This window comes from Rattus norvegicus, chromosome 8 (assembly GCF_021556685.1).
Source record: "Rattus norvegicus strain SHRSP/BbbUtx chromosome 8, alternate assembly SHRSP_T2T, whole genome shotgun sequence".
In the NCBI taxonomy this organism is placed as follows: Eukaryota; Metazoa; Chordata; class Mammalia; order Rodentia; family Muridae; genus Rattus; species Rattus norvegicus.
This window is the reverse complement of record NC_141541.1, coordinates 56,944,424-56,966,440: the sequence shown is the minus strand read 5'-3', so window position 1 is coordinate 56,966,440 and position 22,017 is coordinate 56,944,424. Positions and strand designations below refer to the sequence as shown.

At 49.6% G+C, this 22,017-nt stretch overlaps 1 protein-coding gene across 7 annotated transcripts; it reads left to right on the top strand.

Moving 5' to 3' along the window:
• Positions 1 to 313: 313 nt before the first annotated feature.
• Htr3a (5-hydroxytryptamine receptor 3A) lies at positions 314 to 12,732 on the top strand. 7 transcript variants are annotated; one of them, XM_087563894.1, is made up of 9 exons: positions 314 to 539; positions 2,734 to 2,897; positions 4,067 to 4,111; positions 5,075 to 5,184; positions 6,886 to 7,055; positions 10,079 to 10,239; positions 10,566 to 10,776; positions 11,228 to 11,449; positions 11,991 to 12,732. In XM_087563894.1, the coding sequence occupies exons 1-9, from the start codon at positions 473 to 475 to the stop codon at positions 12,287 to 12,289; spliced, it is 1,449 nt and encodes a 482-aa protein (XP_087420020.1). In that variant the 5' UTR covers positions 314 to 472; the 3' UTR covers positions 12,290 to 12,732. The 7 variants fall into 7 exon arrangements, with proteins under 7 accessions (XP_087420020.1, XP_087420019.1, XP_087420018.1 ...); XM_087563893.1 differs by having other exon boundaries at positions 11,976 to 12,732; XM_087563892.1 differs by having other exon boundaries at positions 2,734 to 2,900; positions 11,976 to 12,732.
• Positions 12,733 to 22,017: the final 9,285 nt, after the last annotated feature.

Genomic DNA, 22,017 nt, shown 5'->3' with positions numbered 1-22,017 from the left:
GCTTCTGGTTGTCTCTGCTTAAACCACCTCGCAGCCCTTCCCATACTATACCTGTGAAAGAAAAGTACTGACAGTGAGAGCCCAGTGTCCAGTCCCACAGCTGTCAGGCTGCATCTTTCCTTCACAGACCCTGTAGGCCCTTCCCCAAAACATTTCTTGGGCGAGATGCGGCCAAGCCACCTACTCTGGATGGGTGGGCTGAACTCCCGCTCCTGACATCTGCCAGCCGACTCCCCTCCCCTTCCTCCCGCCCTGAAACCTGATCCAGCTGAAAAGCGCTTGCTAGAAAACTTGGCGGCTCCCCAGCTCTGGTGGCCGGGAGTGCCAAGCTGCAGCCTCACAAGGTGCAGGCAGCAGTTGGAAAAGCAGCCTGCCTGGGACATGAGGTTGGCAGCGGGTGTGCAGGCTGGCAGTCTGGGGGACTCATCCTGAGTGGCTGCTCCGAGGCCCTCCCACATCCGGGAAGCTTGCCATGCCGCTCTGCATCCCGCAGGTGCTGTTGGCCTTGTTCCTTTCCGTGCTGATAGCCCAGGGAGAAGGTAAGGAGTTTGGTGGGGAGGGGAATAGCAAGCTGGGATGGGGGAAGTCCTTAAGTCTCAAGGGGTTGAAGGTAAGAGAGGCTGGAGCCACCGGAAGGCTGGTGGTTTGAGAAGTTGAGCCCAAGGTGAGCCTGCTGCTGAGAAGGGAGTAGAGTCCATGAGAAATACCTAGGTGTGTGCTGGAAGACGGTTCCCATTCTCCTAGCCTTGCCTTTCAGCTTATCAAATGGGAGCAGCTACGGACCTGTGAGCTCATTCAGTCCACTTTTCCTGCCTGTAACCACAGTCCAGAGAGGGAGAATAATTCATTCAGGGTCACACAGCTTGTCTGTAGCAGAGTGGGGACCAGAACCACTTTAGTAACCTTTTCTTGCTTTTGCTGGTTTTGTTGCGGAGGTCCTGTGGGCTTTCTCCACCCCCAGGTTCCTGTAAGGCTCACCTCCAGTAATGTCAAACTTTCCTACCCATTCTACTCAACCTTCTCCTCACTGCCTCGCAAACAAGGTGTTCAGCCACATAGGATCTGGTTTGTTCTATTGCAGACCACATTCAGCCCCACAGGAAGGCCCTTTCTACACAGCTGGGTTGTAGCATCTTGGGAGACGATGAGAAGGGTGCCACCAAGGGGAGGAACTGATAGGAAGGCTAGGAATAGGATGCTCTTTTCCAGAAGCTGTCGTTGGGAGAAACAGGGTAGATGGATGAGAGGGAAGTTGCATGTGGTAAGTGCTTTGGGCTTTCTTGCCTGGCTTGCTCTGTCCTCCCAGTTATGATCTTGTTCTGAGGTCTGGCTGCATTAGCCAGACACTCCCCAAACCTCCAAGAGTCCCCCTCAAAGCCTATCGGACTCCCCCGACAAGCCTCTCCGATAGTAGCGAGGAATCTGGTTTGAGTCTCAGGTTCTTGGCTAGCAGTGCCTGCTATTTACCTTCCCGAGCCTTGGGGATTCGTGTCTGTATAATGGTCTCTCTTAGCGGAAGACTTGTGCAGATATTATTCCATTATTCCAAAGGAGACTCTCAAAAATGTCTCTGGAGGATGAGGATACAGTTCTGTTGGTCGAGGCCTGCCTGGCACGCATTCACAAAAGCCCTGGCCCCAATCCCCAGCACTGCATAAACCAGGAGTGGAGGTATAATAAGTCTATAATCCCAGCATTTGGAAGGTGAAGGCAGGGGGATCAGAAGTCCGAGGTCTGCCTTGGTCACATGACAAGTTCTAGGCTGGGTGAGATCGATCCTGTCGGAAAAGCAAAACAAAATAAAACAAACTTAAAAATAGCCTCCCGCTTCCTATTTCTGTTTGCTCCCCTCTGTCCTTCCAAACAGGAGGGAAGCTTATGTGGCAGGTAGACACACCAGAGGAGAGCCTGCAAGAATGCTTTAGTGGGGTTGGGGATTTAGCTCAGTGGTAGAGCGCTTGCCTAGGAAACGCAAGGCCCTGGGTTCGGTCCCCAGCTCCGAAAAAAAAAAAAAAAGAACCAAAAAAAAAAAAAAAAAAGAATGCTTTAGTATCTGGAGACGCATGTGAGGGCAGGATAGGAGGACTCGGTATTGTTTAGTAGTAACCAGCCTCAGTGGCTCCCAGTTTGCAAAGGAGCAGTCCATCCTGCAGCCTCACCCTCTTGCCCTCTGAGCTCTGGCCCTCTGAGCTGTGCCCTCCCCACCCACCGACTTTTGTTTTGTTTAATGTACTACACACTGCTTCACGAGTCTGCATCTCATCCTTGTCCAGGGGCCTCAGTAACCTCTGTATCTTCTCAGTTTTAGTGTGTGTGGTGCCCATGTGAGTGGGGCTGTCCCATGTCACTCCTGCTTTTTGAGTTAGTGCCCCAGTTCCCCACAGGAAAACCAAGGAATACTCAAACCCCCCAACAGCACCAGGGCCTGGAGCTGGGGTTTCTCTTTAAAATTACATTTTGTTTTGTATTATCGTTGTTGTTGCTGTTGTTGTGTGTCTGTGGTCACACACATGCCTTGGCGTGTATGTGGGGGTCAGAGGACAAATTGCAGACGTTTTCTCCTTTCACCATGTGGATCCCAGAGATTGAACTTGAGCTATGAGTCTTGGAGGCCGTGGCCTTTGCACCCTGAGCCATCTCTCCTGTCCAGAGGAGGAAATTCTTTAATAGATTCTAAACCGGAACAAGAGAAGCTGGGCTCTGGCATCTGTGTTAAAGTGCTCTCCATTCCAGGCAGCCGGAGGAGGGCCACCCAGGCCCACAGCACCACCCAGCCTGCTCTGCTGAGGCTGTCAGATCACCTCCTGGCTAACTACAAGAAGGGGGTGCGGCCTGTGCGGGACTGGAGGAAGCCCACCCTGGTCTCCATCGATGTCATCATGTATGCCATCCTCAACGTGGTGAGCTGCCCTTGATCTGTTTGGGGGAACCAGAGGTGCCATGTAAAACCAAATCACCTACTGGGCAGTATGATGGGTACCAAGAACCCTAGTACCTGTGGTCTGGCACCATGGCTGGGGACAGATTGAAGTTGTATATGCACAGCTGCTCAAACCACAGCCCTAGGCCACCGACATGCACCTCCTCCCAGATATGGTCACCTCCTGCACATGGTTATCCATGTAGAACATGAAGGGAACTGTGTCCCCCATCATCTCTAGACCCTTAGTGCCTTACACAGGTCCCTGAGTGGCAGGTGTCACTAAATGGCAACAGTAGATACAGTGCCAACTAATAGATCAATTAACTAATCAATAACTAGAGTAGGGTGGGGTGCACTGCTCAGCAGACGGTGCAAAGCACCACATGGCGATGGACAAGAAGGCGACTGCAAGCTGTCGGCTCTCCCCCTCACAATGGGGAAGCAGGGCCTGACTTTACAGGTTGCTAGGCCAATCCCCCCATCCCCCCAATACACAGGAGGGGATCACGGTGCTTAGAACATCTCCGCAGAGAATAGCTAAGGGCAGGAGGCTGTGCTGCTGCAGAAAGGTCAGACTTGGAAACAGATGGAGGAAAGGGAGTAACCACTTTTTCTATTCCACAGTTTGGAGTCTCTTAATTTCGTAACATGGCAGTCCATGTCTGCATTATGTATGTATATGTATAAGTATATGTTTAAGTATATGTATATATTATATATAGAAATCATAGAAGGTAAGATATCTATATGTATACTATTAAATATATATGAATCTGATAAGCAATAACAACAGAAAATATGCACAATTTGCACATCTTTAGGGTTTTGTTTTGCTGTGTTTTATCGAGACAGTTTTACCGTATTCCCAGGCTGGCCCGAAGCTCACACAATCTGTCTGACTCAGCCCTGCTGGGACTGGACTACAAGCCTGTGCCACCCTAGCTCACTATGTACCTTGGAGGTTGAAAAGAAATGATTGCCTTTCTCCCTCGCTGTATCTATTTAACAGGCCAGCATCTCCTGGCTGGCCAGCAGCTTGAGTTCATCTCCTTCCCTGGTCCTGCCTTTCCAGTAGGATGAGATGTTCAGTACCAACTTTTGTTTGTGTGTGGAACCACATGCCAGCCCCTTTTACTTTTACAGGATGAGAAGAACCAGGTTCTGACAACCTACATATGGTACCGGCAGGTGAGCAGACCAGCCCCCCACTTCCTGGGACACCCCCCCTCTCTCTCAAGGAGTCAGGAATCTCAATGGCCACAGTGAAGGAAGGTGGTGAGCAGCCCTAGAGGCACTGAAGACAGATACAGGATCAGGAGTCTGAAAGGTCCTGTCTTAGGGCCAGGGGAAGATGGGTGGGGACATCCTCCTGGCCCCCACCCCTGGTTTCTCAGATGTTTTAAAGCATCTCAGACAAGTGCTCAAAGGCTAACCCTGAAGGAAGGACAATTCCTGGCCCGAGAACTCACACTATAGTGGCTTCACGTTCACGTGAACAGCTCCAACTTCTAGAAAGTTCTTCACTCTGTATGAAGTTGGATGACAACCAAATGGAGCAATCAACACAGGAAAAAAATAAAACTATCCACTTAACCCCCAGGACCCTACCCTTTTGTCACTTGTCTAGTTAAGATAGTTGTAGGTATGTTTCAGGACTTGGCTGAGCTCTGGGGAGGGAGGTAGACTGGAGAGGCCTCACTCCAGAGGCTGTATAGACACATCAGATATACACAGGTCTCAAATCCCTTCCTATGACCATGGTCATGTTCTGTCAGCACCATACACTTGTGGGACAGAGAGCAAAGTATAGGAACACTGGTCCCTATCAGACAGCTCCATTCTTGTGTCACTGAAGGACCCCCTTAATTCAGAACACACCCTGTCTCATTGGCAGTGAGCCAAACAAGAGCAGGCAGCATGTTTCCCTAGAAGATGCTACAGCCGTCTGTGTTTTATAGATACAGATGAGTGAGAGTTGTAGAGGTGGGGTCTTTTATCGACCAGGAAGAGCCATGTGTCAACACCCAGATTTCCCCCTAGAAAATGCCCACCTACTGCCTGAGCAGAAGGGATAGAGACCTGTCTGATTTGCAGGTGACCCTCACCAACGATGGGGGCATCTGCCTTTGACAGTTTCTGCTTCTCCCACAGTTCTGGACCGACGAGTTTCTACAGTGGACTCCTGAGGACTTCGACAATGTCACCAAATTGTCCATCCCCACCGACAGCATCTGGGTCCCTGACATCCTCATCAATGAGTTGTGAGTCCTTTTGTCAGAGCATAGCGGGCTGGGAGGCTATGGTTAGGGAAGCCAGGGACAGTGACAATTTCCTCTCTTGATCAAGTTCAAGCTCTCCTTGACGCAGTTCTCTCTTGTTCTTGATCACCCTCTCCCTTTCTTTCTGAACTGGATGCTACAACCTTATGCTTCTTAGTCCCAGGGACTCTAGCATAGGAACAGAAGCCAGTGAGTGATGTCACACCGAGTTCTAACAACTTAATGGAGACAGCTGCATTTGTCAGAGGGGACAGTTACATTTTTTTTTTTTTCTTTTTTGGAAAGGAGCAAAACTCTGATGACAGCCAATGCTTCTGGTCACAGAAAAGATTGGGAGCCAAGGAACATGTTCAAACCTCCCAAGCCACACGTGTGCCTAGCAGGCCACAGTTGGCACCTCTAGTATGAAGTGGGTCCCATTACCTTTTGTTCTCAGCAGCCCAACATTCTCCCATTGCCTTCAGCCAGCTGACTTTCTCTCCATTCTGCAAGTTCATCCAGGGTCCACCAACTGGACATCTGAGTGCAAAGGCAAGGAAAATGCATGGGGGAAAGACAGGACAGGGAGAGTAGGCTGGGGCTGTGATTCAGTTGGTAGAGTATTTGCATAGCACGCTCAGTGTCTGGCTTCCATGTCTAAACCCAATGTGGTGACACACCTATCATTTTAGCACTTGGGAGATGGAGGCAAGATTATTAGAAGTTCAAGGCCATTCTTGACTACATAGAAAGTCCAAGACCAGCCTGGACTACATGAAACCTTTTCTCAAACAACAACAACAACAACAACAACAACAACAACAACAACAACTACTACTACTATTACTACTAATGGAGGTGACAGAGGGATTCATTCAGTACTAACTGCACTGTCCAACTTTGACCCACCCTTGAATGCCCCACATGGCACAGGTGGCAAACATTCTAGAAATTTCTTTCTGCTCTTATCTTTCAGTCTACCCCCAAGAAGGCCAAAGGCCGGGGCTGGGGATTTTGCTCAGTGGTAGAGCGCTTGCCTAGGAAGCGCAAGGCCCTGGGTTCGGTCCCCAGCTCCAAAAAAAAAGAACCAAAAAAAAAAAAAAAAAAAAAGGCCAAAGGCCAGGCCCTGGGCTCAGTCTACCACATGCCTTAGAGTCCAGGCTCAGTAAAGACAATTCCTGTTGGATTTTCCTAGGCTCCTCTACTCCTCTTGAACTCTATGCTCTTCCCTCTGGAGATGATCGCTCTCATTCTGGGGGCTTCTAGAGATGGGAAGCAAAGCAAAAATCAGAGTCAGAACAGAACATATGATTCTTCTCTCCTATCAAACCACTGGCTCTTCTGGGAGCCAGCTCTACTCTAGTGCAGGCTGGTGTGCCAGCCTGGAGAGAGCTGGGCGAGCTCCCTTCAGCCAGTGGCATTACAATCCATGGGTTCCTTCTCTGCCTTTGAGAGCTAGGTTGCTAAGGGAGTTGAAGAAAAGAAACATCCCTCATTGTTTGGAGCACAACCTCAATAATGGTGGGTCAGAAAGCTAAGATTGATAACATTGGAAAACCATGGCCAGATAAAATGTCTGGATTATCTTGCTCTCTAGATCCTCCCTGAATTTCTTTCCCTATCGGGCTACTGAAGAGTTCTTTAGCCATCCATGGTGAGGGTCTGCCTCTTCAGCCTACAAATCGATCCCTCTTCCCTGACCAGTGTGGACGTGGGGAAGTCTCCAAGCATTCCTTATGTGTATGTGCACCATCAAGGTGAAGTCCAGAACTACAAGCCCCTACAGCTGGTGACCGCCTGTAGCCTTGACATCTATAACTTCCCGTTCGATGTGCAGAACTGCTCTCTGACCTTCACCAGCTGGCTGCATACCAGTGAGTATGTGGGCTTGTGGGTGGGGCAGAGCTTGGGGCTCCTAGGGACCGGGGGCCTGGATTCATCTTCTCTTAACCAAGTCACCACTATTTCTTCCCTCCCTCCCTCCCCTCATCCATTTCTTTCATTTGTCTGGTTCCTTTGTGGTTCTGGGGATCTAACCTAAGTAAGACCTTGCACATGCTAGGCAAATACTCCACCACTGAGCAGATATATCTGCCTCTTGTCTTTTTAATGTCAATGAGCCTCTGTTTCCTCTTCCTCCAGATGGACTCAATATTGCTGTCCTCACTGCCTCCTTTAGTTGCTTCAAGGATTAATGAGGCTCTAAGGCACCCAGCAAGGGACAATTCTTACCTAGCTCCTCAAAGACCTGACAGGAAGTGTGTCCCAGATCCACCCACTCCTCTTCAGTCCTGGGTCAAGCCACTACCTCTGCCCAGGTGTCCTCATTCCCTTCCTTCCCTGGTCCTCCCCATGCACCAGCCCCACTGTGGGTTCACGTTCCCACAGCCAGGGAGCTCTTATTAAAATGCAAATCTGATCATGTCATTTAAAGCCCTCAATGGCTTCCCAGCAGTCCTGGGACCCAATCCAAATCCTTGACCTGGTCCTGCCCACAGTGTTCCACAGCAGTTTCATCTGGTGCGTGCCAGCCCAGCTGTCTTCCTCTGGACGCTGCGAGGTCCTGCCTGTTCTTTTTATTATAGGCTGTCTCCTCTCCTAGGCTACACACTTCTCCTCCTGCTTGCCGCACCCCAGCCACAGCCTGGTCAACAACTCCAGTCACCTGGTTATGCCACAGGGCTCATCAGCTCCTGGAAGGCCCTTCCATGGCTCCCTAAACTAGCTGTCTCCCAGGCAGCAGTTAAAAACCGTGCGTTTTCTTACAGACTTCATCTCTTGACAATACTTGTTCAGTCCGTGTCTAATTTTCTCATGGATATAATTTCAGAGGAATGGGAACGTGGTTTCTGGTTCACTCTTAGACTCTCCAGCACAGTGTCTGGTCCTGAGGGTTTTTTTTTTTTTTTCAGAGCTGAGGACCGAACCCAGGGCCTTGCGCTTGCTAGGCAAGCGCTCTACCACTGAGCTAAATCCCCAACCCCGGTCCTGAGGGTTTTTATTGAGTGCATACATGCCAGGCACACTGCTGGACTATAGCAAGACAGTCCTTCCTTCTCTGACCTATTCGTTACATTAAACTTCAATTATGGGGGCCGGAAAGATAGTTCGCTCTTCCAGAGGACCCAGGTCCAGTTCCCACCACACCACAGGATAGCTTTCAACTGCTTGTAACTCTAGTCCCATAGAATATAATGCCTTTTTCTGGCCTCCACAGGATGGATGGATATATATATATATATATATATATATATATATATATACATATATATAAATATATAAAGAATACAACATGACATGATAGAGTCTTCCAGTCCCTTCTCTTTGCATCTCCACCCACATACATGTGCATGCACACACATGTGCTACTATGAAGAGCACATATTGCATACACTATCATATAGGGCTACTTGACCTTTTTTTACTGACAATGAGTCCCTGACCCTTTTCCAACTTAGCGTATATGAGTTCTTCCTCATAAACTTTAACTGCAATAGACTCAAGTAGGTGTATCGTTGGACACCTAGTATTTTATTCACCAATGGACAGTTAGATCTTTTCCTTTATTTTCTTTGAGGTGTGTGTGTGTGTATGTGTGTGTGTGTGTGTGTGTGTGTGTGTGTGTGTGTGTGTGTTCATGTACATGGTGCTTATATATGTGGGGATCAGAGATCAGCCCAGGGTGTCTTCCTCAGCTGTTTTTCATCTTGTCTTTTTAGGGAGGATTTCTCACTTTTCCCCTGTACTTGCCGATGAGGCTAGGCTGGCTGGCCAGTGAGCCCGAGGGACTCCATTGTCTTTACCTCTCCAGAACTGGACAAGTGTGCTCCGCCACACCCAGATTTCTTGTGTGACTTTTGGGGATCAAATTGAGGTCTCATGCTTGAATAGCAGAAACTTTACTCACAGAACCGTTTCCTCAGCTCTTCTTCTACTTAAAAAAATTTATTTAGTTTACTTTTTGTGTATGAATGTTTTGCTTGCATGTATATACCTGCACCCTGTGTGTTCCTGGTTTCCATGGAAATCGGAAAAGGACATCGGATCCTCTGGAACTGGAGTTACACATAGTTGCAAGCTTCTATGTAGGTGTGCGGAACCAAACCCAGATCCTCTGGAAGAGCAACAAGTGCTCTTAACTGTTGAACTATTTCTCTACTGGCCACACCAACACTTTTTGGCTTTGAACTCAATATATGAGTTCAGACTGGCCTCCTAGATTGGTCTCCTGGAAATCCTCCTGGCTCCCACGTACTGAGATTATAGGCATGTGCTGATAAGCCTGGCAGGATATTTAGATCTTTTGGCTCGATGGACATTATTGTGTTTCCAGATAGATAGATAGATAGATAGATAGATAGATAGATAGATAGATAGATAGATAGTAGATGGTAGATGGGTAGATGGGTAGATGGGTAGATAGGTGGATATGTGGATAGGTGTATAGGGAGATTGATAGATTGATGATTAAGATATATAGGAGAATTTATTTTCTTAGTTATTCAAAGACAGGTAGTTAGTTCTATGAAGGCAGAGGTAAAAATCATTGTGCTCTATTCATTTTCTAGATGCAAAATTCTAACAAAGAAACATAGAAGGCTGTTTGGAAGGTATGTGTAAACAAGTGAGAGACAGAGAGAGACAGCATCTGATGGATGCTTCCTCTGGTTCTTTGCACTGTGCTCTCACTATAGGCTTGCGAGAAGACAAAATGTGTTCTATCACCCCCTGTATGGCTCAGGAAACCAGGACTGAGAGTTAAGGGCTGAGTCTGCGGTCTAGAGATCTGACGACAGGGTTCCTTGGGTACTGTCTACCCTACACACCTACCTTCCACACTCAAAGGTTCTATGATTGAGATTCCAAAGCTTGTTTGGCCTTTCGTCTTCTCTCTCAGTCCAGGACATCAACATTTCCCTGTGGCGAACACCAGAAGAAGTGAGGTCGGACAAGAGCATCTTCATAAATCAGGGCGAGTGGGAGCTGCTGGGGGTGTTCACCAAATTTCAGGAGTTCAGTATAGAAACCAGTAACAGCTATGCGGAAATGAAGTTCTACGTGAGTGGGCATGACTGTGGATGGGGTGGGGACAAGAACACTTAGACCTCCACATTGGGGTAGCATGGCAAGGGAAACTGGGAAGGATACAGTAGCCTCTTTGCCAACTCCAAGTCCATATACATGTCATGCAGCTTTAGCAAAGGAGACAGGAACTAGATTGAAGCATTCCCTGTTTATCCTCAAATGCCACAAGCCTGGGTCTGTCGCTGTCCTTCCCCAAGCAATCCAGGCTGGAAGTTCTATAAGAGAAGGAGCTGGGTATGGGGTGGTGGTTCCTGTTTCCTGTCTGCCTAAGATCCCCCAAGCTTCTATCCTGGTCCCAGGTGGTCATCCGCCGGCGGCCTTTATTCTACGCAGTCAGCCTCTTGCTGCCCAGTATCTTCCTCATGGTTGTGGACATTGTGGGCTTTTGTCTGCCCCCGGACAGTGGTGAGAGAGTGTCTTTCAAGATCACGCTCCTTCTGGGATACTCAGTCTTTCTCATCATCGTGTCAGACACACTGCCTGCAACGGCCATCGGCACTCCCCTCATTGGTAAGGCCTCCCTGATGGAAGAATTCACTGTGACAGACTGAGGGAAGAGTTCACTGTGACAGTCTGAGGGAAGAGTTCACTGTGACAGTCTGGGGGAAGAGTTCACTGTGATAGACTGAGGGAAGAGTTCACTGTGATAGACTGGGGGAAGAGTTCACTGTGACAGTCTGAGGGAAGAATTCACTGTGATAGACTGAGGGAAGAGTTCACTGTGACAGTCTGAGGGAAGCGTTCACTGTGATAGACTGAGGGAAGAGTTCACTGTGACAGTCTGAGGGAAGAGTTCACTGTGACAGTCTGAGGGAAGAGTTCACTGTGACAGACTGAGGGAAGAGTTCACTGTGACAGACTGAGGGAAGAGTTCACTGTGATAGACTGAGGGAAGAGTTCACTGTGACTGATACCTGCCCTATTCCCTCCCACACTTAGTGTGTCTCTTTCTCTGGCTCAGGTGTCTACTTTGTAGTGTGCATGGCTCTGCTGGTGATAAGCCTCGCTGAGACCATCTTCATTGTGCAGCTGGTGCATAAGCAGGATTTACAGCGCCCTGTACCTGACTGGCTGAGGCACCTGGTCCTAGACAGAATAGCCTGGCTGCTCTGCCTAGGGGAGCAGCCCATGGCCCATAGGCCCCCAGCCACCTTCCAAGCCAACAAGACTGATGACTGCTCAGGTGAGAGAGTATAGGGACAGGTTCATACAGAGAGTCTGGAGCAGGGATACTGGATAAGATGTGGGAACTGGGTTCAGGATGGAAACAGGAGGATGCTTCAGCCAGAGAAGTCAGTCAGACCGGAACCTTGTGTCCCTTCACTATGTAGACCAGGCTGGGTTTCACAGAGATGGGATTAAAGGTGTGCACTACCAGGTCTAGCCAGGCTCTGTTGCTTCGTTTGCAAACCCCTCATCAGTTTAAGGGTGGGATGTGGGCAGAGAAGGGTTCAGAGGAGCCAGGTGGCACACACCTCTTATTTGGGAGACATGGGCGGGTATGTCTCCATGAGTTTGATGCCGTCCTGGTCTACGTAGTAAGTTTCAGACCAGCCAGCAGTACATAGTAGGATCCTGTCTCAAGAGGGAAAGAGAAAAAAAGAAGGTAGCATGCAACTGAGGTAGACACCAAAGTCAACTTTCAACCTTCGAAACAATGCGCACCGCCACAACGCCAGGGCACCCCACCACCCTCTTTTTATACTCAGGCTCTCTTCTTCCAGCCATGGGAAACCACTGCAGCCATGTCGGAAGCCCTCAGGACTTGGAGAAGACCTCGAGGAGCAGAGATAGCCCTCTTCCACCACCAAGGGAGGCCTCGCTGGCTGTGCGTGGCCTCTTGCAAGAGCTGTCCTCCATCCGCCACTCCCTGGAGAAGCGGGATGAGATGCGGGAGGTGGCAAGGGACTGGTTGCGGGTGGGATATGTGCTGGACAGGCTGCTGTTTCGCATCTACCTGCTGGCCGTGCTGGCTTACAGCATCACCCTGGTCACGCTCTGGTCCATTTGGCATTATTCCTGAGTGGGTACAGCCTGGCAGGGAGGGGATGTGAGTCCTGCATCCTGTTTCCAACACCAATTCATCTGAGCAACCCCAGTCCCCTTGTCCCCTAAACTTAGCACTGAAGACCCGGTCAGACCCCCCGACTTCGCTATCATGACTTTAAAGCATGATATCCTAGATCAAGAGGAACCAAGACTCCTCTAACTTATTAAGACATCAAGCCCTGGTTCCTTTTCCAGTACTTCTGTGATTATGGCCCTTGGGATGGCTCATTTCCACAGTTTTTTTTTTCCTTTTTGATCAGAGGAAAGCAAATTCTCTTGCCTAGGTGCCTGAGACGTCTGTGCCTGTTTTATCCAGGCCCCAGTGGCTTCTTCTTCAGCTCACTTGTGGGTACTTCCCTAGCGCTCAGCCTCATCAACCAACGGGGGGAGGGAATAATAAAATGCTATGATATCCTATTCTCCATCTGTGACCATTTGTAGCTAGCTTTGGGGAAAGGTGGGAGGACGGGGTTCCCTGTAGTTTCCGTTGAGCGATGCTTCCTGGACCAGGGGACTAGAAGATGGCATGCTCGCCATCGTGGCAAAACAATAGAAGGTGGATCCCAGTTTGAAGGTCAAGAGTGTGTGTTTGTCAGATGAGAGGAGAGAGGAAGACGCTGCAAGGATCCATGTGGGCCGACTATTCTGGAGTTATGGTCTCTGGGGAAAGCAGGGAGCAAGCTTTCCCTGAAAGGGAGATTCACTTCAGCACCACGGCTAGCACCCACCTGTTCTGTGCTAGGAGAAACGGAGACTGCAAAGCCTCGATCTCTTTGAGAACTTTTACTAGCCGGTGAGCACATGATGCCCCTAACCAAAATAAGCAGGACATGGAGGAAGGCAGAGCTAGGTTAATGCTTTTGCATGTAACCTATCCTGACCACTAGTCCTAGATGTCAGGCCTTAAGACATGCTAAGGAAAGTCCCCAACTCCATTCCCCTCCACCTGACAGGAAGGTCCCCAACTCCACTCCACCTATCTAACAGGCATCCAGGGAAAGGAATTGTCCATCTTAGTCTCAAGAGTGTATAGAGGAGATTTATCCTGCTCCTATCTTCTTCCTCTTCCTGTCTTCAGTTGCTTGTCACTCAAAGTAAAGCATGGTAGAGGGGGACTAGGCAACGACCAGGGTAAAGGGACAGGACCCACCAAAACTGTCTCAGATGAGAGCAAACAGTTCCATGACCTCCTAAACTATTGCAGGGCAGCCAACAACATGAGTCAGTACAAACCCTCTGAACGATACGTTCTCGCACCCCCAAACTTTGCAGTTTCAGTTCATAGAACCATATGGGAGGCTGGGCAGAGGGCAGAACCCTGGGGCCTTGGGTTTGTCAATTTGAAAGACTGTAAGGCTGAAGAAAGTGTTCCCCTGGTTTATCTTTTCTTAGTTGCCTCTTGTCTCAGGATCCCCACTATGCAGAAAGAACTTCTAGATTCTAACTAGCTGCTTAGCTCCTCAAATGAACTGCAATTGAAGTCTCCTGGCCGGTCACCCCTGCTCCAAATACATGAACTTTTGAGATGACTTCAGAATTTCGCATGTATTTTTGTTTTGTTCGTGTGGGGATCAGGGTGTGTTGGCAAACCAGAGAGGGCAGGACATGGAGTTGCCTTTGGTTGAGCAAGATTGGGCAAGAGGTAGGGACGGCTCCCCCTGTTCAGAATAGACCCTTCAGTTCCTAGAGGCCCACAGAGCCTAGTCTTAGAGTCAAAAGCTGCTACACCTACTAGGACCTCTGGGCATAGTCACACACTATCAGAAGGGTCTCCTGTCCCGGGTCACAAGGATAGAAAGATGGACAGTCAATGCACCACTGGCCATTAAGTGGGTGGCTATTGACAAAGTGTTCAAACAGAAAGCTAGTAAGACACTCATCAGACTATTGATTCCCCATCTCCCCCTTCTCACCCTTCATTCGAAATCAATGGGGCGACAGAGCCCAGCATTGAGGCGGCCAATTAACCACCTCAGGAATGAGCTGCTGCGTGTAACATCTTCTGGTCCAGCGGCCACATCCAATAGGACCATTGATCTGGCATATGGGCCATGCTTCCCAGGGATGGGAAACTGAGGCCCAGTACTGGAGTGCGGCCACTTCTGCTTATGAGTGCTACCCTTGGACTAGAGGCATCTCTGTCTGGGGACACCTCCGGTCACCTGCTTCCTCCCTCTCTTTCATAAGCAAAGCTCAGGCTGGGGCAGTCCAAACAGATGAGGCCGGGCCTCCAGTCCCCAGTATGTCAATGAAACAGACAAGTAAAGCCAGGAATGATGAAACGTTTACATCTTTACTCCCAGCACTCGTGAGGCTGAGGCAGGAGGATTACTGTTAGTTGAAGGTCAGCCTAAGTTACAGTGAGAGTCTGTCGTGAGAGGGCGGTGATGTTTATGGTTCAGAGAGAGTTATTTGATGTAGCCATATTGGGATAAATCAGATAAAAGGGTACGGTGACCCTAAGTTCATGTCTGGGGTACTGACGTGAGTTTTAGTTAGGATTAAGTGAAGGAAGATTGTGGCAAGTGATTCATATGAATAATTAATCAGTCTTGGTCTAGATAAGGATCTGTTTACTACTCCCACCTATCACTGTCTCTAGGTGGTCTCGAAAAGCCTTTGGCTTGAGGGGTCAAGGTGGTCAGAAGATAATGGCTTCTACACCGGTATTGTCCTCATGTGGGGAGTGGACAGTTGAAAGTAGGAATAAGACAAGTTAGACACTCCTGAGTGTTGATCATTCAGACCCACGGAGGAGAGCGCCAGGCTCTAGGTAAAGAAGACACAGTAGCAGGAAGGCAGAGAACCAGCCAGTCCCTGCTTCCGGTTAGCTGTGAGGTATTGAGGCCTTGTAACGCACTCCAGCTTCTACGGGCCTGCTTTACTCTACATGGCCCCACTGCATCTGATTCTGCCCCACGCAAAGAGAAAGACTGTGGTTCTCCATACTCCCCACCCATCTTACTTCCCAAGTACTCCTCGGCCTATCCTGATCCACCCTGCTTCATTCTCTCCAAACCAGAGACAAGTGAGCATGCGCAGCAGTCAGTGAGCCTTGGTGCTCCGAAAGTCTGCAGCTGATGCTGTTAAGAGACTGCCCTTGGTTGCCAGGAGGGAAGCTGCTTTTGCTCCCGCTGTTGGCCACCTGCGCTCAGCGGCCTCAAAGGCATGCCCTAGAGTGGACACCTGGCAGCTTTCAGGAGAGCTGGCACGGGGGAACTGAGTTTAGCAGCCAGTGCTGGAGACAGTGAGTTCCCCCAGCCTAGCTCAGAGGAAAAAGTTTCCTGGTTGATGGAGGGGGGGAAAAGTACAGCCCAGTGTTCGCCAGCCAGATTCTCCTCCCTCCCCCCCTCCTCCCCCAGCCTCTGAATCAATACATTCTGAATCTAATCTAATAACAGAGATTTAACGAGGGGATAATGCGCGTGGAGCCGCCAGGCGCTTTGTCTCTTCTTTCGGGAGGCAGCTGGGGCCCATTATCTGGGGACAATGCCCCATGCTAATCACTCCCTCTGCCTCCCTCTGCATGTTTGGGGGAGGGGGTTGCCGGGCAAGAAGGGGCAACTCCCATGACTGCATTGGAGGCGGGCAGGATAAAGTCAGACCGGTCCAACCCACCCGCACAATTGCCTTGGCGGAACACCAACTCCTTGGCCTTTTCCTCCAGCCACATAGGGTGCCCTGACCTTTGAAGGGTCGAGGGTGCCCCATCGCAGCGGCGTGCTACCACTAGGTATCAGCTGGGAGTTGGAGGGTTTTTTTTTGTTTTTTGTTTTTTGCTTTTTTGTCTTTTCATTTTTCTAACGTAGTCCTCTATAATTTAAAGCTATTCCCACCAGGGCTTGTGATGGCTAGCCCTGAGTGTCATGGTCAGAGAATAAGAATACCCCATCTTAAAATAGAAGCCTGGCTCTTCAGTGTCCCCTCTCAGACTGTGTCTGCATCTCTAACCCCTCTTTCTCTCCCCAGCCCCTTCTCTCTGGAAGCGTGGCGGTTAGACTGGAGGAAGAACTTCCTGGCGAGGCCGATGCTAAACAACGGGTACTAAATCAGGGGTCTGGAAAGAACAAATAACCTTGTGTTTCCTAGAAGGCTTTCAGAAGGAGACCTCTAATCTCTGTAGCTTGGGAGGGGGCTGCTAGGGAGGACTGCAACAATAGTGCAGCCCTGCAATGGTGAGTCCATTTGCCTCAATTCACTGTTGGAGCTGTGCTTGGACACCCCACTGCCTTCTGAAACATGTTTACTGTTGTGGGGTGTCAGACCCCAAATGTAAAATCTGTCCCCATCTTGAGTCTCTTTGTGTGTCCGCCTACTCATCTGTAAAGTGGGGCTCACACACTTCCCACATCTTAGGTATTAGGGGTTCTGAGATCCCATGGAAGATTCAGGGAATCTACAAGGCTGTAGTAGAGAGAGGCATCTAGCATCATGCAGGCCCTTCTTGATCAGCTCAGGGAACCATTCAGAATGGATCCTGGTAAATGGTGGCTAGGGACCTTTGTCCTGCTTACCCCTATTAAGGGGAGGCAGAGTCAAATGACCTAGTCACTTACCTTAAGGCCATGGGCTAAAAGAGCCTGCCTGTGCCATGCTGTTTCCAGACACCGGTGTCCTTTCTGTCCCTCCTTTATCTCTCACACTCACCCTGTCCCCCCAGCTTCTTAAAAGAATTCCTCTATAAAACTTCAGCCTTGAGTTCCTGCTCTGCCAGTGTGAGAGCCATGAGCCTTCTAGGATCACATTCTGAGCCTGGCCAGCTCTCCCATGAAGCCCTACCTCCCTGTGTCCCTTTGTATGAGCACCAAACCCACAGAAGAAAGAGCTTTGTGAGTGTGACACTTGGGACTACAGAAACTCTGGAACTCATTTCCCCCAGCTAGAAAAACTTCCCCCCACTAAAGGTTCAGCAAGAAATACTCAAGCAAGATGGGGCCAAGGCAATCACTACCTGACTTCTAGATTCTGTCCACCAGGTGGCAGCAAAGCCCAGAAGTTTTATGGCAAGTCAGGCACAAAGCCTCTTACTGCCCCTTCCCTGCTGTGCCTCCCAAATACATCCGTATCCCTCACCAGTGGTGTCTGCAGCCTCCTTCCTTCAGGGACAGCCCTTTCGTCTGGGCCAGCGATAAAGAACAGCCCTCCTGAGCTCCAGGTATGGAGGCAGACACAGCTCTACCACACACGGCTGTGCCCGCACTGAGCCCTGTGCTCTGAGGCTCCTGCCTATGCTCTGGTGGAATCACATCCCATCTTCTCATGCACAAGGTTGGCTCCTCTAGCTCTCCCTCTTTCTGCCCATGTGATGAAGATGTGGGTATGGAACACTCTCGCCCAAAGCTCTCTCAGCACAAGCCCTCAGAGGATTTTTGTTTCTCTCTTCTGCCCAACTCCAGCCCATGCTACACAAACTTGGAACCACTCTTCGCCATCCTGGGGAAAGAAGGACCAGAGGGGAATGCTGGGTACAAGTACTAGGACCAGATTGGTGGGTGGACAGACAGGGTAAGTGCCTGGGGGACACTCATTTACCAGAGGCTTGGCTCAGGAAGGACAAGAACGCATGGCTGTCCTGAAGAGAGGGCTTTTAAGGTATCCTTTAGGTATCTTGACAACGTAGACAATGTCCACACTGTGGCTACTGCCACACCCACTAATCCTGCCCGCCTCTTCCCACCCCACCTTGGCAAACCATCAGCCTAATACACTTGCCCTGTGGTTAGTCCTTGTGAACCAAAGTTCCCCCCAAAAGCCAGCTCTGTGGTGAGGGTTTGAATATTAATTGACTGATTAGAACATCCGTGGCTGTGGAGATTTGCCATGTTGCGGATCCGGAGCTAAATTTACCACGGCTATCTTTAGTGCCTATTAATAGCCATTGATCACCCATGCCTGTATCTAGCATGGCATCCTTTTGACTATCAGGTAAGAGGTTTGGAGGGGAACCTTAGCTTTACACACCCCGAGTGAGCTTCCATTAACCAACGCTAAGCATCCCTTCAGATCACACAGAACCTTAGCTCTACAGCAGGGACTTCCCCGCTTTACTGGGCAGTATGTAGTTTTTGCTACCCCACTTTAAGCTCCAGTTACTAATCCCAACCCAGATTCCCTTGGATCCATGGATTAAAAAAAAAATCACACACACACACACACACACACACACACACACACACACACACACACACCCCAGTTAATCTTAAAATGCCTTTGTTAGCTCAATGACTGGGCACTCTAAACCACCCCATGCATGTCAGATAGAGTGGCCATTGGCCACTCCAACTGAAAACTCAAACAACTGATTGGCTTTATCTCCTGCTGCTACTGCCTCCTTCTTCTCCCCCTCCCCCTTCTCCCGATCCCTCTGTGTCCTCCCGAGCAACTCTAAGTGTCCTGCCCCATCCTTAGTCATTGGTCACTGGTATCTTGATTGATTGATTAAGAACCAGTTGGGGAGGGCTGGAGAGATGGCTCAGGGGTTAAGAGCACTAACTGCTCTTCTGGATGGTCCTGAGTTCAAATCCCAGCAATCACATGGTGGCTCACAACCATCTGTAATGAGATCTGATGCCCTCTTCTGGTGTGTCTGAAGACAGCTACAGTGTACTCATATATAATAAATAAATTAATCTTTTTAAAAAATTTTAAAAAAGAACCAATTGGAGAACAGGACCTTAGCATCAGCGCCACCCTCTACATACTGTAACCCACCTACCTGCTACTCCCACAGTAGAGTTGGTCAATGCACTAACTGGCATTTGTTCTACGACTGTGACTATTTCCACAGTGCAACATGGCATTCAGGACAACTGGAATCCACATTACTGGCCGTGGTCTCTCATATTTGGCTCGGAATAAGCCATCTGCTTCCCCTGGAATGAGAACTGTAGGGTTTTTTTGGGGGGGGGGAGGTCGTTTTTGTTTGTTGTCAACTTCCTGGAGGACAGAAGTCCAAAATGGAGCTGCAGAGCTCAGTGCTTTCTAGAAGATCTAGGAGAGGCTCTGCCTCCTCTCCTTTCCCAGACTTGGACCACCTGTGCTGACAGTGGGGAGTTCTCTCCCACCTTCAGAGCCAAGCTCGAAATGCCTCAGCTCAGCTCCGTACTGCTTTTCAACTCCCCACAACTCCCTCTCCCTCAGTTCTTCCCTTGCTGAGTTTCATCTTTGCACAGAGATCGGGTTTTTATTATGGGCAGGCATATGTTTCAGCAGGGGAGCGTGTACGTGTGTGGGCACATGTGTGGGCAGGTGCCCAAAGAGGTCAGAGTTGTCAGATGCCCCTGGTGAAGTTACAGGCCATCGAGAGCTGCCAGATCCGTGTGCTGGACACCAAGCTCAGGTTTGAGGGTACAAACGAAAGTGCTTCTAACTACTGAGCCTCTCTCTAGGCCCAACACGCTGTCCACACTCCGTGTGTGTGTGTGTGTGTGTGTGTGTGTGTGTGTGTGCACAAGTGTGTATGCAGAAGCCAAGGGTTGACAATGGCTATCTTCCTTAGCCTCTTCCTGCACTTGGATCACACTGATTTGGCTAGGCTGCTGGCTGGCAGGGTTCAGGGGTACCCCCACCCCCATCTCTGTCTCCCTCCCTCATTAGGATTACAGGCAACCCCCACTCAGCTTTTTCTTAGTGTCGGGATCTGAACTCAGATCCTTATGCTTGCACATCAAACACTTCACACACTGTGCTCTCTAACACAGGTCACTGCGGCTACCACCTGCCCACACTGATCACCTAGAACCTGCTTATCTTGAGACTAAGGAATGTCCTCCTGTCTCACAGGCCTTAGAGATCAGGAATAGACGTCCTAAGACTTATTCTTGGTGATGAAATTCAAACCCACCGGCCACCAGGCTTACAGTTCTCACAGGCGTCACTGCAATGTGCTATACCTGGGGCTGGGTCTGCCCAAATCGTGAGTGCGGAGAAGTGTGCAGAGCTAAGCACTCTGCCTAGCACAGGGCGGTAGCTCAACTTAACAAAGAAAGTGGTAGTGTGGTTCCTACCGGAGCTCTTTTCTGTTACGATGACCATAAAACTAGGGCCTTTCTGTCCTGGAAAAAAAAAATCACTGTGCGTGCAGCATTCTATTAAGTGGGGTCACCGGGGCAAGGGAAGTGCACTGCTGCCTGGGGCTCTCTCCAGCCCTTTCAGCACTACAACGCCAGAGTCAAGACAGTCTCCGGGTTCTTTCACCTGTCTCTCCTCCCCCAGTCAAAAAAGTCAGGCTGGTGGCTGGGGGGCGTGGAACCTCTTGCTTTGTCCAGTGTAGGGTCATGGCTTTCCTCTTGACAGAGCCTGAGGAATTAGGAGGGTTTCCTGTGGGGAGGGTCACAGGTAAAATGACTCAGCAGGACTCATAGCAGACCTGTGACCCCCAGACCCTTGGAAGGAGAGACTGCTAGAGCAGGAAGCAGTCCAATTGAGCTGCATGGGGGCTGCCACTCCCAGGAAGGGCAAGGTTCAGGCAGTCATCTCTCTCTTCTCTGAGAGATGATCTCCAAGGTGGGGTGGGGTATGATAGGTGTAAGAGGGCACTGCCAGCAGAGAGACTCTCACCGTGGGGCTAAAAGCTCTCAGTAGGACTAGACTGACAAGAGAAACGCCAATAAGCTGTTGTCTTATTATGTGGGGCATGATGGCACATACCTTTGACCCCAGCAGCACTTGGGGGGCAGACGCAGGCAGATTCCTACAGGTTAAGGCCAGTTTGTCTATATAGTGAGTCCTAGGCCAACCAGAGGTATGTAGTGAGGCCCTGATTTAAAAAAAATCTATTCTTACAACAATATTCATAGTACCTTTGTACATAAGGAATCTGTAAGCTCCCCTCAAAGTGGATTTTTTTTGAGCCTTCTAACAGGTCCTTGGGGCTCCCCAGATTGGGAGTGGAGCAGAAATCACCCTGTATCCAGAAAGAGACAAGGTGCTCCCTCCCACCAGACCTCTGGTCCTGGGTGTCAGAAATGGTCAGACATGAAGATCTGCTGTGGAGTATGCTCGACTCAGGCTCTGCCTCCCCTCCTGGCACACATCTAATGCTCCAGCTCTACAAGTGTCTGTGTTGGCTCAGACAGGTTGTACACTGTAGGGCAGAAGGTACGCTTCTCTTGGAGTTCCTGACACAAAGTCTTACAAAATCTGCAGATTGAAAAACAACCCATCTGATGGCTTAGTAGGTATCCTTGCTGTACAGAGCTGATGAACTAAGTTCTATGTTTTCACACGTGTGTGTGTGTGTGTGTGTGTGTGTGTGTGTGTGTGTATACATGTGCCCATCTCAAGTGGTAAAGATATATCCAATAACCACAGGCACTATAGTGTCTGAATGTCCCCTGGGCTCCTTATCATACTTAAACGCATCCCTGTGTGGCGCTGGATATGCTAATGAGGTATGTGATGTGTGAAGTTGTATGTAGCACTACATGGAATGGATAGAGCATGGGCAGAAAATCCTGCACTATGCAAACGAATCCCAACTCTGTCACTAAGTGTCCCAAAGCTCGGGTCCCTTGTACAGTTACTGAACTCTGCTCTAACCAACTTCCTCCTTCAAAAGTTGTGGTGGCTTGAATGAGAGTTCCCCACAGACTTGGGTACTTGGATGCTTAGTTTCCAGCTGGAGGCACTGTTTAGGGAGGTTATGGTGAGGTGCAGCTATGCTAAAGCAAGTGGGGATGCAGTCTGGTCCCAAGTCCAGTT

What these genes read in the sequence shown, in the direction of transcription:
- Htr3a (XM_087563892.1), top strand. Translation starts at nt 473, where the DNA reads ATGCCGCTCTGCATCCCGCAGGTGCTGTTGGCCTTGTTCCTTTCCGTG. An exon ending in ATGCGGAAATGAAGTTCTAC is followed by an intron (nt 10,240 to 10,565) that starts GTGAGTGGGCAT and finishes TCCTGGTCCCAG; the next exon opens with GTGGTCATCCGCCGGCGGCC. An exon ending in CATCGGCACTCCCCTCATTG is followed by an intron (nt 10,777 to 11,227) that starts GTAAGGCCTCCC and finishes TCTCTGGCTCAG; the next exon opens with GTGTCTACTTTGTAGTGTGC.